This window comes from Panthera tigris, chromosome D4 (assembly GCF_018350195.1).
Source record: "Panthera tigris isolate Pti1 chromosome D4, P.tigris_Pti1_mat1.1, whole genome shotgun sequence".
NCBI classification, from domain to species: domain Eukaryota; kingdom Metazoa; phylum Chordata; class Mammalia; order Carnivora; family Felidae; genus Panthera; species Panthera tigris.
The window spans coordinates 88319133-88336413 of NC_056672.1; the positions used below are offsets into that span (position 1 = coordinate 88319133).

A 17281-nucleotide genomic window follows, 5' to 3' on the forward strand; every position below is an offset into this window, starting at 1 on the left:
AGTGGCCCAACCAGCTGAGCCACCCAGGCGCCACTTGTGATTTACTAATTTTAATGAACGCAGAGCAAATGGGGAGAGTGGGGGGAGGGGCACAGGGAAGGTCCCTCGGAGGTGATACTTGTGATGACACCAAGTACCCTTGGTCACAAACATCAGGTTACAATCTCTGCTTTGAGAGCAAACAGAAATCAGCAGCTGAAGCACTTTGCAGAGTTAATGGGGAGGCGGAACCGTGAGGAACCATCCCACGAATCCTCCCTCCGCCTTGGGTGACTTTGTTGCCGCATCCGTCATGGGAAAAACCGGGGCGACGAGACCCTCATGTCCCGCCTCCCGCCCCGGGGCTCAAAAGACACTGGGGGGCGGTTCCCATGTTACGAGCAGCCACTGAAATCTCACGAAGAGCCGAAACGATCCCGCGTCTTTACCAATCCCATTTTACAGACGAGGACGGTGAGGCTCCGAGAGGCCGGGATCCCGCCGCAGGGTCAGAAAGCAGCTCGGGCACTCCCGGGCACGTCCACCAGGTGGGGGTGAGCGCCCAGCGACGGAGCGGCCGGGGAGGTGGGGGTGCCGCCCTCTCCGCCCCCACCCCCACCCCTCCCCACCCCTCCCCACTCCTCTCCACCCGTCTCCACCCCTCCCCTCCCCACCCCACGCCTCTCCACCCCTCCCCACCCTGCCGTGGGTCCCGCCCGCCGCGGGAGGCGGGTCCGCGCCCACCGCAGCCCGGCCGGCCGGGCGGGCAGAACCGGGCGCGCACGGCGGCGAGCGCGGGGCGTCGGTGCCCTTGGCCATGGCGGCTGCGGCGGTCCTGCTGGGCCTGGCGCTCCTGGCGCCGCGGGCGGCCGGCGCGGGCATGGGCGCGTGTTACGACGGCGCGGGGCGCCCGCAGCGCTGCCTGCCGGTGTTCGAGAACGCGGCGTTCGGCCGGCGCGCCGAGGCCTCGCACACGTGCGGCCGCCCGCCCGAGGACTTCTGCCCCCACGTGGGCGCGCCGGGCGCGGGGGCGCAGTGCCAGCGCTGCGACGCCGACGACCCCCAGCTTCACCACGACGCCTCCTACCTCACCGACTTCCACAGCCAGGACGACAGCACCTGGTGGCAGAGCCCGTCCATGGCCTTCGGCGTACAGTACCCCACCTCGGTCAACATCACCCTCCGTCTGGGTAAGCGCCGGCTCGCCCCCGGGCTGCCGTCCGTCCGTCCGTCCGTCGGGGTGCTGCGCGCCCCGGGCTGGCTGTAGAAGCCAGCTACGGGGGCCTCAGGGCCGGGGCCTGTGTCCCCACCCCAGCCTCCCGGGAGCTGGAAGGGTGGACCGATGGGTGCCCCTCGGGGCTGGCAGGGGCGGGAAGCCACCCCGGAGCCCTTTTTTACAGAGGGGTGGATCTGGATGCAAGGACGGTGCCCAGGAATGGTTGTCCCTCCTAGACCCAGAGCTTTGTGGGTAGAGGGGGGACCCACCCAGGGGGGTGGACTAGGCTGCTCTCTAGGGCAGGAGGTCTGTCATCTGGTGGATTGGGGGGGTGGGGATCATGAGTCCCTGAGGCTGTGTGTGGTCCTGGATGTATTTGGGGGGATGGGAGGGGCCAAGGCATTCACCTCCAGGAAGGTTTAGCCTCTGAGCAGGAGCCAAGCGTCACCTTGCCGTTGGGTGGCTGGACTTGATCGCAAGGCTGCCTGCCCCACCCATGCCTCCCGACGTACAGCCCCCCCCCCCCCCCCCCCCCCCCCCAGCCAGAGCACAAGAGCCCTCAGATCCGTGGGCTCAGCTGCCCCAGTCTGGACCCAGTCCTTCCCTTCCCACTCCTACCCCGTTCAGGAATGGGAATATCCCCTCCCCCTTCACGTCTAGCCTAATCCAGATCCTCCTTGGGCCCAGGTACTGAGCTAGGCACCTCAACTGTTGGCTGGGGTGGGGGGAGGAGGGGAGAGCACTGGTTCATACTCCCTTGTCTGTGGGTTTGAAATCTCCCCAAGCTTTGAAAATTCAAGTATTTTTAGGACTCTTTTTGGCTGTTAAACCTGACCTGAGGCTATTTATAGACCTTATTTATCCTGGAGTGAATATTCATACATTTTGTGAAATCTCATTTAAGTACAGCCTGTGGGGGTAAACCCAGCAGGGGGTGTTCACACAATCGCGGTGTAAGGACTGCATGATCTCCCTAAACCCTTAAAAAATTCTGAATTCCAAAACACATCCCCAGCCAAGCGGTGTGGATAAGCGGTTATGGGAGAGTGTCCCCAGTTTCCAGATGAGAAGACTGAGGCTCAGAGAGGTTACGTGTTTTGCCCAAAGACACACAGCTATGAAATGACTGGAAAGGAGCGTCCATGTATCTCCAAGGTCTGAGCGTAAATTCCTTTGTACGAGCTCCACCCTGAAACAGAATTGGCTCTGCCTAGCCCTGGGTGACAGCATCTTGGGGAGGGCTGGGAAATGATCTCGGAGTGACGTGGGGGATGGGGACGACAGTGAGCCCCTCAGCAGAGCGGGCCAGTTGTTGCTTGCCGCCCCACGGAGTTCATTATCTGGGGCCTCGTCCCCTTGCACCGGCCCCGTCAGGACTGCTAGATGGGGCTTCTCGATGGGACGGCTGGGACGGCGGCGGCGGGGTCTCTCCCCAGGCGGGTGACAGGAAACCAGCGTGGGGAGGGAGTCTGGGGGAGCTGGCTGGCTGGAGCTGGCAGAACCCCAAGGCCACAGGGGAAGGAATCTGGAACAGGGTGGGGGCCGTGGGGGAGACACGCTGTTCCGTCACCGAGGGTGGGGGGTTGGCTGATGTGTTACATGTGTCATTGGAACAGGGGGGGCGGGCAAGGGGCTCAGCCCGGGCTGGAACAAAGTGGGAGGGTGGGAAGCGTCCCGGGTTTGGATTCGGGGGCAGTTCCCGTTGGCCGAGCGCTTGTGTGCGAGGCCCTGTGCTTGGCCGTGTGACCTTGCTGAGGTGTGTGGGGAACCCTTAGCAGCAGGGAGCTTCACGCTCACGTCCACACACGTCTGCTCACACTCAGATACCCATCCACACACGCACACGCGGACACTCATGCACTCATAAACGCTCTTACCCGCTCACTCTCACCCACTCGTGCCCACACGCTCGCCCCCACACATCTACTCGCCCGCACGTTCACACACACACACCCCTTCCCCTGAGCCGGTGTCGTGTCACTTGGTACAACACCAGGCATATGGGGGGGGGGCTGCGGAGGCGCTTAAAGAATAAAGGAGGGGCGCCTGGGTGGCTCAGTCGGTTGAACGCCCGACTTCGGCTCAGGTCACGATCTCGCGGTCCGTGATTTCGAGCCCCGCGTCGGGCTCTGTGCTGACAGCTCAGAGCCTGGAGCCCGTTTCGGATTCTGTGTCTCCCTCTCTCTCTCTGACCCTCCCCCGTTCATGCTCTGTCTCTCTCTGTCTCAAAAATAAATAAACGTTAAAAAAAAAAAAAAAAAAGAATAAAGAAGGAAGCCTGAATGAATAGCGCCTTGGCCTCCTGGGTCCTGAGCCCCTGGGCCCAGCCGCTCAGGGCTCTCATTTGTCCGCTCTCAGAGACAGAACAGAGAAGTCACAGAACGAGCTTTGGACTCGGGCACAGCCCAGCCGCTCACCGGGCAAATGCTGCCACATCTTTGAGTCCACGCCGTCCCCTGCACGGCGGGGCTAAGCCGGGCTGCCTCCCAGCCGCCTGGGCGCGTTCTGTGAGCTCCGGTCGGCCACGTACTTGCAGGAGCCGTGACAGTCCTTGTGTGTGGCCGGTGTCACTCTGCTGAGAACAGCTCAGGGCTGAGGTTCCCCCCCACCCCCGGGGGTGACCTCTGCCCAAAGGGCTGAGAAATGCTTGCCGGGCTGGCTCCCAAAAGATGTCCTGACCCCGGGCCCTGTTGACGCGCCGGGGGCGCCAGGGCCCCCGCCGCGGCCCCAGACTGAGCCCATTTTGGGTTCCGTTCAAGTTTGGTTTGCGCCATGCTAAGCTGCGGATTGCATAATATCGGGGTTTTCAGGGTGTCCCCAGTGGAGGCCTCCAACCTCTCCTCCCGGCACCCAGGCCGCCTCTGGGGGCTCTATCCCCCCGCCCCCCCGCTTGGGGCTCCTGGGAGGGGAGAATGGGTGGATGGCTCTGGCCTGGGGCCCCCAGAGGGAGTGGGGTGAGGGGCAGGGGAGGGAGGGGAGGGCCGGTCAGCCCCGGGATGGAGGTCGCTGCTTTCCCAGCCCCCTGTGAGCTTGCAGACATCTGTTCCAAATCCCAGAGTCGCTAAGCCGAGCCTTCCTGTCTGGGATGAAAGGCAGCAGCAGGGTCTGGCGGCTCCTAGCCCTCCACCCAGGCCCAGGGAAGCAGGCAGGCTGGGGCGGGGGCGGGGGGGGGGTGGGTGGGGGGAGGGTGTTGGGGGGAGGTGCATGGTCCCTGGGAATAAGAGACACTATTCGGGAGGCTCCCACCTAGTGCTAAGAGCCCCAGCCCAGCCTGAACTCCTTTACAGGCAGGGAAACTGAGGCCCTGAATGTCAAGTCAGTTGTCCAGGGTCATGCAGCCAGTAAATGGCAGACCCTGGGATCCCGGCCAGGCTGTGCTGCCCTCGGGAATGATAAGCGGCCAAGTCAGGCAGGTGTGAGCCTTGGCTTTTGGCGGGGGGGAGGGGGAGTCTCCCTCCTAGCTTGGACACCCTCGAGTCCCCAAGCAGACGAGCTCTGAGCCCTCAAGAGGGGGCGGTTGCAGGAATAAGGCGGGTGGGCTTTGCCTGATCCCTCTCCAGCCTCAGGTCCGACTGCCGGTGGACAGGCTTTCTCCGCGCATTCGGTCAGTTGGCTGGCCGTTTACCGAGCCCGGGCTGTCCTGGCCTTGGGGTCCTGTCTGCCAGAGGATGACGCTGATGAGGATTTATGCTCTGGGAATACACGTGGAGTTAGCCGGCCTCACTGAGACCTAAAGGGTGGCGGGAGCTGGCAAAAGAGCAAAGGACATTTCAGGTCAAGGGGACAGCACAGGGGAGCCAAGGGACCGCTCCGTGTGTTCTTGGACCCGGTGTCCTGGCTGGCCGGAGTGGAGGGGACAAGGAGACAGGGGGGCCGGGCCTGGGTGGGGGCTGGATGTCAGGAGGACCCTGCCGGCCCCTGCGGAGCCCTGAAGCCAGCTGTGTCTCCTGAGTTTTGGCCGCCTTGCGTCTTCCTGTCGAGGGGGAGGCCGTGTTTGCGTTGGCTGGGGCCAGTTCCGGGTGGGGGGGTGGGGGCAGGCCCTCCTTCCGTCTCCCTGGAGGTTCTGGCTGAAACGCTGGGCTCTATGCAGGTCAGGGGTCAAGGCAGCAGCCTTGGTTTGCCTCCACCCGCAGAAGCACCAGCCCCTGGGCCCAGGGCCGACCCAGGGTTTGCAGGAGTGGGCTCAACGGAGCTCCTCCTGTGTGCCGGGCCCCGTGCCGGGCCCTGGGGATGCGGCAGCGGACGAGCCATTGTCTGCCCCGCTCAGCTTAGAGGTGCCCTCCTCCAGGCCGCCCCCCGCCCTTGCCCCCTTCGCAGGAGACCGCGCTGCTCTGAGGTGTGGGCTTGTGTCGCTCACTCGCTCTGCGTTGCAGAGGGAATGCCTGTTGTCACAGCTGCACCACGACCCTTGGCACAGACCCCCTGTGCAGGGGGGGCTCGGTAACTATCGGTCGGGTAAATGAATGAACAGCAGCTAACATTCAGTCACGTACATGCTGCCTGCCTGGGACTGTTCCAGGCGCTTTGCAGGCCTTTGCTCCTAAGCCCTGTTATTATGATGCCCATTCTGCCCACCCCCCCCCCCAAAAAAAAATAGGAAAGGAAGGCGAGGCGGTGCGTTCAAGTCGCTTGCCCGGTTCACCCGAGGGAGGTTAGAGGTTGGGTATTTTGCCCAAGGCCGCAGGGCAGGTAGGTAAGTGGTGGAGGCCGATGTGAACCCCGGCACATCACGGCCATGCCACGTTTCCTCGCTGGGAACAGGGAAGGCGAGCGCTTGAATGCGTGAGTGCCTGACTTCCCGGCAGTGTAGACCCATCCCGAACGCCTAAGCTTGTGGCGTTCACAAGGGCCCCAGCCCTCCTCGTGGCCTTACTCCGGCCACTTCACCCTCCCGTCCCCCGCCCTCCCGCATCTCCACGCCAGCCCTGCCACCAGGAATGTTCTGGCCGCGCCTCCTGGAATCACAGTGGACATTCGGGCCTCCCCCTGCACCTGTCTCGTGGTCTCCCACCTGAGCGCCCTTGACTGGGCAATTTGAACATCGTCCTGAATGTCGGCCCCCGGGTGTCACGCCGGCCTCAAGCCTCGGGTCCCAAAGGAAAGGCAGTCGCGTTCACGGCAGCACGCATCACAACAGACAGACTGGAAGCCACCCAAGTGTCCGTGGACAGTGGGATGAATACATGAAGCGTGGTATAGACGCGCAGTGGACTGTTATTCAGCCTTGAAAAGGAAGGAGATTCTGACACCTGCCACAACAGGGGTGAACCTGGGGGACGACACTGAGTGACATAAGCCAGACACAGAAGGACAAAGGCTGTATGAATTCGCTTGTCTGAGGCCTCTAGAATAGCCTAATTCATAAAGACAGAGGTAGAAGTGTGGGCACCAGGGGCTGGGAGGGGGAGGGAGCGGAGAGCAGTCTACGGGGTGAGGACTCTCAGTTCAGGAAGATGAAAAGAATTCTAGATGGGGGGGCGGGGGGATGGCTGCACAACAGTGTGAATATACTTACCCCTGGTGAACTGTGTGCTTAAAGCTGGTTAAGACGCCAACTTGTATGTGCATTTCCAAGACGCCAACTTGTATGTGCATTTCCAAGTACAAAGTCAAGGCATTCTCTCGGCTCTCCAGGCACCAGAGCAAGAAACTTGGGTGTCAGCTGTAATTCTTCCCTTCCTCCCTGGACTTCAAGCATTGACCAGAATTCTAGAGCGTTCTCTGGGATATCCTTCGCGTTTGCTCTCCTCTCTGTCATTTTCACTCAGCCCTCCCCTGCTCCCATCACTTCCTGCTTTCTTGCAGTGGTCTTGAACGCCCTGCACATGTGTGGTTTATTCATTTCAGCCGCATCTCAGATCAGACTGGACCTCGGGATCCTTCTTAACACAAAGCCCTCAGCAATAATCCATCAGACATAAAGCTTTTGCTCTTCCCAGGGTTAGACAACATGCTTGATGGTCTTGATCCATAGTTAGGGTTTAGACCCTTGGTCCAAAGAGGAGAAAACTGTGACAGGCCCGGCCCTCAGTCAGCCAGGCTCTCATGGTGCCTGGCATTGTGGTCGTGGGGATTCCCCAGCTCCTCACGGGACCCACCGAGCCCCAAATTGCCAAGAGCCCGGGTGGGAGAGGAAGCCGGGAACGGTGGATGACCATGAAATGGGGCCAAGCGAATCCCCCCTACCCCGTCCCCACCCCCGAGGCTGGGAGCAGCTCTCCCCACCTGGTTCTCATGCCCACAGTGGGCTGGGCAGCTTCGCCCACACATTCCCGGCTCCGCTCTCCACCCTGCCCTCTCCGGTCCCACCCCCCGGGCCACTGCTTCCCAGATGGCTCCAATTAAAGGGCTTTGTTTTGTTTCCACTTTCCCAAAATAAGCCTCTCTGTTCTGAGCTCATTCTGCTTGGTCAGTGCCGGATGTGGGCCGGTTGGTTTTGGGACTGCCCTGGTGTCAGTCCTGATGGGCTTCACGTCCCAGCTGGCTGGAGGGGGCACGGCTTGGTGCTCGTGGTGCCGGTCTGGGCAGCCTCCGCGGTCGTCGTGGGTACCCGCGCCCCTTTCCCGGACAGCCCCTTCTGTCCGAGCACCCACAGATTACTGAACAGGTGGTGGCCTCGTTCGGGGCAGTGACTCTGGGGACAGACGAACCCGCAGTCGAGTAGAGAGAGACTCAGCTATTTTCTGCGTGAGGTGGGGCGAGTCCCTTTCTCCTGCCCAAGCCTCAGGCTCCTTGTTAGTAAAACACGTGCAGTGATGAAACTGGGGATCTCAGCCGCACGGTATGAGTAAAGCATGGAGCATGGTGCCCGGCATACAGGGGGTGCTCACTAAATGCTGGCTGTTGTTAAACAGACACATCCAGGGGTCGCAGCTTGCGATATCAGTGGCCTTGTCAGGCCTGCCTGTCTCAACGCACTCACTGGATTATAAACTCCTTGAAGGTATAAATCATGAGCTTTACCTGCTCATATGGCACGCATTTATTGAGCACCTACTGTGTGCCGGGCACTGTGCTCAGCTCTAGGGATTCCCATCCCCTGCCCCGAGAGGGTCACAGACTAGTGGGAGAGATGGGCAGGTCTTTCCAGAACAGGATAAAGAAGCCCAGGGAGGCTGGGGGAGCACTGATGAGCCATCCAAACCCACAGCTCTAGGGGTGAGTAGCCATCGGCCGGGGTTCGTGGGAAGAAGGGCATTCCACATCAGGCTGCGGTTGGGGCATGTGGTCAGTCGGCTGAGCCAGAGGGATGAGCAGAGGGAGCAGAGGGATGCGGCGGAGCCAGCCAGGTAAGGAGCCGAGAGAACAGCATGCAGGCAGAGGGAACAGCATATTGGGCTGCTAGGAGGTGAGATCTGTGTGCTCCCAAGCAGCGTTGTCCCCAGTGAAGGGTTGCGGATGACATTCTGGCCGTTTTCCTGAAGGGGACACACCTCTCCTAACCACCCTGAAGCCTCGTCATCCCCTGGAGCTCGCAAGGGTGCGGGCTAAAGCTGCACGTTTAATTCTTGTCGCTGTTTAGAAGATCTCGGGGCCGCTTCCTTCCCCAGCCTTCGGGTTGCCTTTGGCAGAAACCTTTTCATCACAAAGCTGGGATTAAGTTGTTTTTCTTGGCCCTTCTAATTAACTCTTGTAACAGAAAGTCCCTGCCGCGTCTCTGTGATGTTCCTGTGTCTCCTCTCACCTCCCGGCTTGGCAAGGAAGAGGAAAAGCCGTGATGTTTCCTAGTGCGTGATGTTTCCCCCTCGCACGAGATCCCAGTGACTGCCTTTTTCCAATCACGCTTCTAGCTGCCAGCTACCTTTTAAGTGGCTCCAGGCTCCCCTCCCGCGACGTGTCTGGCTGCTAGATGTTTACGGAGGAGTCTGGGCCGTCAGACCCGCAGCCGCCTCCACCCAGCGTGCTTTCGTGAAAGCCACATCTGGGCTAAGTCCCTGCCTGGTCCCGGAGCCTGAAGCCTACCCGGCACAGAAGCGGCCACCAGACGCTCACTCGGTTTGCGACACATGCTTTCTTCTCAGGCACTTGGAGTTAGGATGCCCAGCTGTGCTGTAGCCGAACTTTGAAAAACATTTTGAGACAGAACACGGCAAGGTGGTTGCTTTGCAAAAAAAAAAAAAAAAAAAAAAAATTTATGTGTTTTCTCCAGTTTTTAAATTAGACCAAGCTTTAAAAAAAAAAAAATTTATTATTAAAAAATGTTTTTTAATGTTTATTTATTGTTGAGAGAGAGAGACAGAACGTGACCTGGGGAAGGGCAGAGAGAGAGGGAGACACAGATTCCGAAGCAGGCTCCAGGCTCCCAGCCGTCAGCACGGAGCCCGACGCGGGGCTCGAACTCACGAACCGTGAGATCGCGACCTGAGCCGAAGTCGGACGTTTAACAGAAGGAGCCACCCAGGCGCCCCTAGAGCAAGCTTTGCGAGAGAAAATCAGGAAAATGTAGAACAGTTAAAAAGGAAAACAGTCACTCACAGCCCTCTGGCCTGAGGACGGCCACACTTACTCGTCTGATGTCTCTCTCTCCTGCCTGTTCTTTGGGGGATTTTTTTGTTTTTAATTTTTTTTTTAACATTTTTTTTAACGTTTATTTATTTTTGAGACAGAGAGAGACAGAGCATGAACAGGGAGGGGCAGAGAGAGAGGGAGACACAGAATCTGAAACAGGCTCCAGGCTCTGAGCTGTCAGCACAGAGCCCGACGCGGGGCTCGAACTCACGGATCGTGAGATCATGACCTGAGCCGAAGTCGGACGCTTAACCGACCAAGCCACCCAGGCGCCCCTCTTTGGGGGATTTTAAAATGCAATCTGAGGATTCTGAGCATATGATTCCGTGTCTTACTAGTCAACATTTTGGCTTAAACTTTTCCCCGTGTATTACAAGCTCACTGTCAGCTGTTTCTGTGGCTTCGGTCACCCTGCGAAATGATATCGCGTCATTTATTGGGCTCTGACGGTTCCCGTTTGTCTCCCGTTCTAAGAAACGCCTGGATGAACGTTTTCATGCGTTGAGGCTCCTTTTCTTGTTTGAATTCCCCAAAGCGGGATGATTTTCCCAGAGGCAAGGGATTTTTTCATGGCTCCGCATCCCATCCGTCCCACCAAACTGCCTTTTCAAAGAGCTTGTGTATGGAGATAACGTTCCCCACCCTTTCTTTTATTGTGCTGAATACACACGACAAGCACATCTGTGTTGTTGTGCGACCATCACGCCGTGTATCAGTTTCTGCTGAACTGAAAGTCTGTTCCCGTTGTACGCTGACCCCTCGCCACGCCTCCCCCGACCCTGGCTTCTGGCCCCCGCCGCCCTCCTTCCCGTGTCTATGAACTTGACGGCTCATATCTGGTGGAATCATAGTATTTGTCTGTGGCTGGCGTATTTCACTCAGCATGATGTCCTCAGGGTCCGTCCAAGTTGTAATTAACGTGTGTGACGATTTCCTTCCTTCTCAAGGCGGCATAATGCTGGTGTGGATAGACCACGCTTTGTTTATCCGTCATCCACCAGTGGACACGCGGGTTTTCTTTTTACCTTCTGGCTATTGTGAATCGTGCCGCTGTGAGTTCGGTGTGCAGATATCTGTTTGAATCCATGCTTTCAGTTCTTTGGGATATATACCCCCATTGCTGGATCGTACGGAAATTCCTGCTGTGAGTACTTTTTCGTAGTGAGTACCCCATTGTACGTTCCCATAAACCACGCACGAGGTTTCAGTTTCTCTACGTCCTCGCCGACACCTGTCAATGTGTGTTTTTTCCCCTCTAATTGTGGCCATCCTAATGCATGTGAGGTCCCATTCTTAAAAATAGATGTAACAGCTTTAGGGAGATATAATTCATCATATAATTCACCCATTTGTTAAATTGTTTTTTAATGGTTATTTATTTTTGAGAGAGAGAGAGAGAGACGGAGTGTGAGCAGGGGAGGGGCAGAGAGAGAAGGAGACACAGAATCGGAAGCAGGCTCCAGGCTCCGAGCTGTCACTGCAGAGCCCGATGCGGGGCTCAAACCCCTGAACCATGAGATCGTGACCCGAGTGGGACCGACTCCGCCGACTGAGCCACCCAGGCGCCCCTCAACCCACCCATTTGAACTGTACAATTCAGGGGCACCTGGGTGACTCAGTTGGTTCAGCATCCCAACTCTTGATCTCAGCTCAGGTCTTGACCTCAAGGTCGTGAGTTCAAGCCCCACCCTGGGCTCTGGGCCGGGTATGAAGCCTCCTTAAAAAATATGTAAATAACATAAAGTGTGCAGTTCAGTGGCTTTTAGTCTGTTCATAGAGAGGTGTACCCATTCCCACAGTCACTCTGGGAGCATTTCATCACCCCTAAAAGAAAACGCTGTACCCATTCGCAGTGTCCCCCAGTCTCCACTATGTCCCCCTCCACCCTGACAACCACAAATATACTTTCTGCCTTTGCCTACTCGGGACATTCAGTATAAGGGGAATCTTACAGCGTGTTGTCTTTTGTGATTAGCCTCTTTCATTTACCGTACTGTTTCGGAGGCTGCTCCACATCACGGCGTATTTTCAGAACGTCGTTTCCCTTTTGGTACCAAATCATGTTCCATTGGGTGACACGGCACATTTTATTGATTCGTTTGTCAGCTGACAAACATTTGAGTCGTTTCCACTCTTTGGCTGTTTTGAGTAATGCTGCGGTGAACGTCCGTGCGCGTTTGTGTAGACACGTGTTTTCATTTTGCTGGGGTACACGCCCAGGGGTGGGACGGCCGCGTCATACGGTATTTCTGTGTTACCCTTCTGAGGACCCATCGGGCTGTCCTTCCGCAGCAGCCGCCATCTTGCATTGCCACCAGCCCTGTGGGAGGGTTCCAGTGTCTCCAGCCCTTCGTCACCACTTGTTACTATCGGTGTTGATTATCGCCTTCCCAGTGCGTGTGGTCACTCGTTATGGTTTTGATTTGCGTGTCCCTGACGGCTGGTGACGGTGAGCCTCTGCTCATGTGCTTATTGGCCATTTGCATAATCTTTGGAGAAATGCGTTTACATCCTTTGCCCCCCTTTTTTTTTTTTAATTGGGCTATTTGATTTTTTTATCGTTGAGTTGTAAGGATCGTTTACGTATTCTAGGTAAATCCCTTATCAGATGTATAACTGGCAAATATCTTCTCCCATCCTGTGGGTTTTCGTTTTCTCAATAGTGTCTTCAGAAACACAGACGCTTTTGACTTTGCTCAAGTCCACTGTGTCCATTTTTGCTTCTGTCACGTGTGTTTTTGGTGTCACATCTAAGAAGGCTTTGCCCAGCCCAAGTCACAAAGGTGTGCCGCTGTGTTTTCTTCTAAGAGTCTTATAGTTTTACCACTTACGTGGGACCAACGTGTATCTTTTTTTAATGTTTATTTTTTTTATTTTGAGAGAGAGAGAGAGAGTGCGCATGAGCAGGGGAGGGGCGGAGAGAGGATCTAAGCAGTGCAGAGCCTGACGCAGGGCTTGAACTCACGGAGCATGAGATCATGACCTTAGCCTAAACCGAAGAGTCAGACGCTCAGCCGACTGAGCCAGCCGGGCGCCCCCATAGGACCAACGTATTTAAGCAGAGGACTGTAGTGATGCCTCCTCGGTGGGGAAGACTGCAGGCAGCCGGGCGGGCCTCTGGGAGCATCTGGGACCCGGGCAGAGGGAAGAAAGCAGATTTGGGAAGGAAGAGAGGACACACTCGTGCTGCTCCCAGGGGTGGGTGGCTACCAGCGATGGTAGGACCTGTGGCCACTTGTTCATCTGTTTACACGTGCGTAGACACTCCTGGGTGCCTGCCGGGTGTTGGCACTTTGCGAGGCACTGGGGTGGCCAAGTTTAAAAAAGACAGGGATGGGGTGCCTGGGTGGCTCGGTCGGTTGAGCGTCCGACTTCGACTCGGGTCACGATCTCGCGGTCCGTGAGTTCGAGCCCCGCGTCAGGCTCTGGGCTGATGGCTCGGAGCCTGGAGCCTGCTTCCAATTCTGTGTCTCCCTCTCTCTCTGCCCCTCCCCTGTTCATGCTCTGTCTCTCTCTGTCTCAAAAATAAATAAATGTTAAAAAAAAATTTTTTTTTTTAAAAAGACAGGGCACGTGCTAGTCTTGAGCTCTATCCAGTGAGGGATGCAGGTTGATGAGATGAGCAGGGAGAGACAGACCATGTTGTAGTCAATGTGATACCCAGGTATTGTGTGGTGACCCCCTCCCTAGCCGCGGGGGGGGGGGGTTGGAATGTGTCGGGGGGGTGGCTAAATGTAGGAAGGCTCTGTCAGGAGGGGCACCCGTGTGGAGGCCTGTAGGAGGGGAGTGGTGAGCACGTGGGGACATCTGGGCAGCAGGGAGATCACCTTCGAAATCAGCCCTTGATTTCCCGCTGGTTTTGCACTTACACACCCACTTGGTTTAGAGGGGCCAATGCTCAGTGAACTGTGGAGGCCGCCGCCCCCTCCCCCAACTCACCCAGCCCGGCCCCCGGCCCCAGAAGTGAGTTCTGTCCCTTCCTTCCTATCCCCCAGCAGTACTTGGTTCTTCTGTGCTTAGCACTGCTCGCTGACCGCCCCTCCCCGCACCGAGGACAGATGAACACGTAGGGACCCTTCCCTCCCTGCCCCCTCTGCACCCCACTCACAGCCCTCCTGCCCATCCCGGCCTCCAGTACAGCACGGGGTCATCGTGGGAGGTCTGGATTCATCGTTGTGGGTACTCCTGGGGCACGATGGTGGGAACTGGGCAGGGTGGGGGCCGAAGCGCGAAGCGCGAAGCCCCCCGTCTTGGTGTCGGCAGCGTGGGAGAGGGGAGCAGGGCTAAAGCTGGTGGGGGAGGAGGCAGGGGGGGAGGGGATGAGCAGGGGGGCCAAGGAGCAGCCCAGGAGCGTGACCTAGGAGGGTGGGCTGCGTGGAGGCCTGGGGACTCCCCCCCGCCCCCCAGGAAGTAAGGCAAGGCCGGGTCCCCTGGCTGTGGCCACGGAGGGCTGTCGGTGAGGTAGCTTTGCAGGAGCAGTTTCTACGGAGCGGCCCACAGAAGCTGAATTGCAGTGGACTGGGGCCCGAGTTGGGAGTTGAGGCCACGGGGCCAAGCAGATGTAGAATTCTCTAGAGAAATTTGGGCCAGAAGAGAAGTTCGATGGACACTGGAAGAAGAGAGGGACCTGGAGGGTGGCATTAGGGTTCGAGGGAGTCGGGACACGGTCTGGGGAGGAATGAGCCCAAAGGCACAGGTGGAAGGGTTGGTTCTCCTGGGCTGTAGCAAAAGAAATAACTTTCTGATGGTCACGGAGGCTTCTACAGAATGTGGCAACGTCCCGTTGCTGGAGCTCTTTGGACAAAAAGGGTTGGCTGCTTCTCGGGGGTGTTATAACGCAGCTTCTTGTGCAGGGAGGCAAGTTGGCCTAAGTAAGGGACAGCAGATGCCTAGGAAGTATGCCAGAATTGTGCGCTCTCTGCTCCGTGCCCCTGACAGACATCGCATCTCCGTCGTGGCCCAACCCACCCGAGATCGTTTACACAGCCCTGCCCTGCTGCTCTCCCTGGACCGGGACCGCGACCCTCCCTTCCCTTCCGTAAAATGGGCCCGTGTCTTCCTGCCGCAGGGAAAGCCTACGAGATCACCTACGTGAGGCTGAAGTTCCACACCAGTCGCCCCGAGAGCTTTGCCATCTACAAGCGCACCCACGCGGGCAGCCCGTGGGAACCCTACCAGTACTATAGTGCCTCCTGCCAGAGGACCTACGGCAGGCCCGAGGGCCACTCCCTGCGCCCCGGTGAGGACGAGCGCGTGGCCTTCTGCACCTCCGAGTTCAGCGACATCTCCCCGCTGAGCGGGGGCAACGTGGCCTTCTCCACCCTGGAGGGCCGGCCCAGCGCTTACAACTTCGACGAGAGCCCCGTGTTGCAGGTCAGAGAGGAGCAGGGCTGGGGCTGCAGGGGGGATGCCCAGGCCTGGGGGCGGGGGGGGGCACACGGGAAAGTGGGAAATAAAAGGACACAGGGGCCCCTGGGTGGCTCAGTCGGTGAAGCATCCGAGTCTCGGTTCCGGCTCAGGTCGTGATCCCGCGGATCGTGAGTTCGAGCCCCGCACCGGGCTCCGTGCTGACAGTGTAGAGCCTGCTTGGGATTCTCTGTCTCCCTCTCTCTCTGCCCCTCCCCTGCTCGCTCTCTCTCTCTCTCAAAAATAAACAGTAAAAAATATTTTTGAATTAAAAACAAAAAAGAAAGAAAAACAAAAATGTGGAAAGAACACGAATTTGGGAACCATAGAGTCCCGGTTCTGTGCTCTCCAGAACATTCTGCAGTGACAGAAGTGGTCTCCAACTGTACCTTCCAATGGCAGCCGCTGGCCACGTGTCTATGGAGCACTTGAAATGAGACTAGCCTGACCGAGGAACTGAATTTTAAGTCTTATTTCATGTTAATGAATTTAATTGAAAGATCCTCGTGTAGACGGTCAACTATACCGTGGTCAGCACAGTGCTTGGCACATAAGAGGTGCTCAGTCTCGCTCTGAAGGTAATTCTCGTCCCCATGGCGAGAGATAGCAGGCCCGTAGCTGTGTCCGTTCACCCAGGACCCCCCCACCCCCAACCGCCCAGCCCTCCTGGACATCCAAACCCCCCCTCAGATTGGTGGCTGTCCCGGTATTGGCACCCACGCATGTCCATGTTCCTGTGTGTCCCTGACCTTTCACCTACAGACGCGGTGGCCTGCTCGATGTTTGTGGGCGTTGGACAGCCCTCCAGTCCCTTCCCTGAGTTTTCTGTGCTGAGGAAACACTGCTGGCCCTTCCACCCCCGACAGATCCAGAACATTCCTTTTGCCGGTCAGAGATAACAAGGGGGCCAGGGTTAGCATCCTGTTTCTTTCTAGAGGGGACACGTAGCCCCAGAAAGGAGCCGTGTCCCTGCCCTGGCTGCCCAGCCCAAGAGGACATGGAATCAGCTGGCTCAAGTCCCTAAGACCACCCTCAGGTTCAGTGGTTCGCTTGAAGGGCTCCCAGAATGCGGGACGGCCGCTAAGCACCCAGTGACGAGAGGCGCCCGGGGCAGGGTCCGGGAGGGACTGGTATAAGCTTCCTCTTCTCTCCCGTACAGTCGTGGGGACGGCACTTACTTCCCCCAGCAGCGATGTGACTGCACAGAGTACTGCCACCCAGGGAGACTCGGGTTACCCGGGACTCCAGGGTTTTTTCTGGGGGTCGGTCGCATAGACGCGGCCAACCGCCTTCCACTCCCCCAGAGGTCAGGCTGAGCTTGTGTGGCCCGAGGCACCCCCATAAACCAGTTGTTAGCAGAGACTATCTGGAGTGGCCCAAGACCCCAGGCGAACAGAGACATTCTTATCAAGCAGGGCATTCTGGGGGCTTAGAGATGATCTCCCAGGAGCCGGGGCAAAGGCCAGACCTCTGTTTGGGCAAAGCTAATCATAACGGGACAGAATCGCATGCCCAGATGTCCAAGCTCTGCTTACCTCGTGAAAACGTTCTTATGTCATCATCGTGATTCTGTGTAAAATGACAGTTTCTTCTCCCCGGGGCTCCACGTTGTGTAGATTACAAATTATCAGCCAAGGTCATCTGAAGACAAGCAGGGGGCTGGGCCCCTGCTCCTGTGTCCCAGCCATCACGCCGGAGCAGAGGCTCAGGCTGACACCCTTCCCTGACATGTTGTCTTATGTGGGCTGGACGTTGTCCCCGACGGAGAAGCAACCTCTTCCGAAAGCCGTCACCCCACCCCCACCCCACTCCACCCCCCGCCCCCGCTGCTCCCAGGTGGACACCAGGGTCAGAGAAGGACAACGAAAGGCAAGCCCACGTTGCCCTTCTGTCCCGTCCTCCCCTCTGGGCACATCTGGGATGGTGCTTCCTCTGAGGATTGGAGCATTTGGGGGCGGGAAGTAAGGAAGGATGTGTCCGCATGGCTGCTGGGTCTTGGGTCCCTCTGTTCCCCATCAGGGACCAAGGACCTTGGAGAGAAGGCTGACTTGGCACATTTGGGCCAGATCCCTGAATGCACACTGACATTGGCAAAGTGGTTCGTGGAGTGATGGGCACTTACAGACTCCGCTCAGTGCTGAGGCTTCCACTGAAGTCTTCCAGTGAGAGACC

At 57.9% G+C, this 17281-nt stretch overlaps 1 protein-coding gene across 1 annotated transcript in view; it reads left to right on the top strand.

The window, feature by feature from the left end:
• The first annotated feature begins 796 nt into the window (after positions 1 to 796).
• Positions 797 to 17281, top strand: part of LAMC3 (laminin subunit gamma 3) — a 56708-nt gene continuing 40223 nt past the window's right edge. The window contains exons 1-2 of the mRNA XM_042964567.1: positions 797 to 1169; positions 14772 to 15076. Coding sequence (XP_042820501.1) covers positions 797 to 1169; positions 14772 to 15076 — 678 coding nt within the window. The remainder of the gene's footprint in view (positions 1170 to 14771; positions 15077 to 17281) is intronic.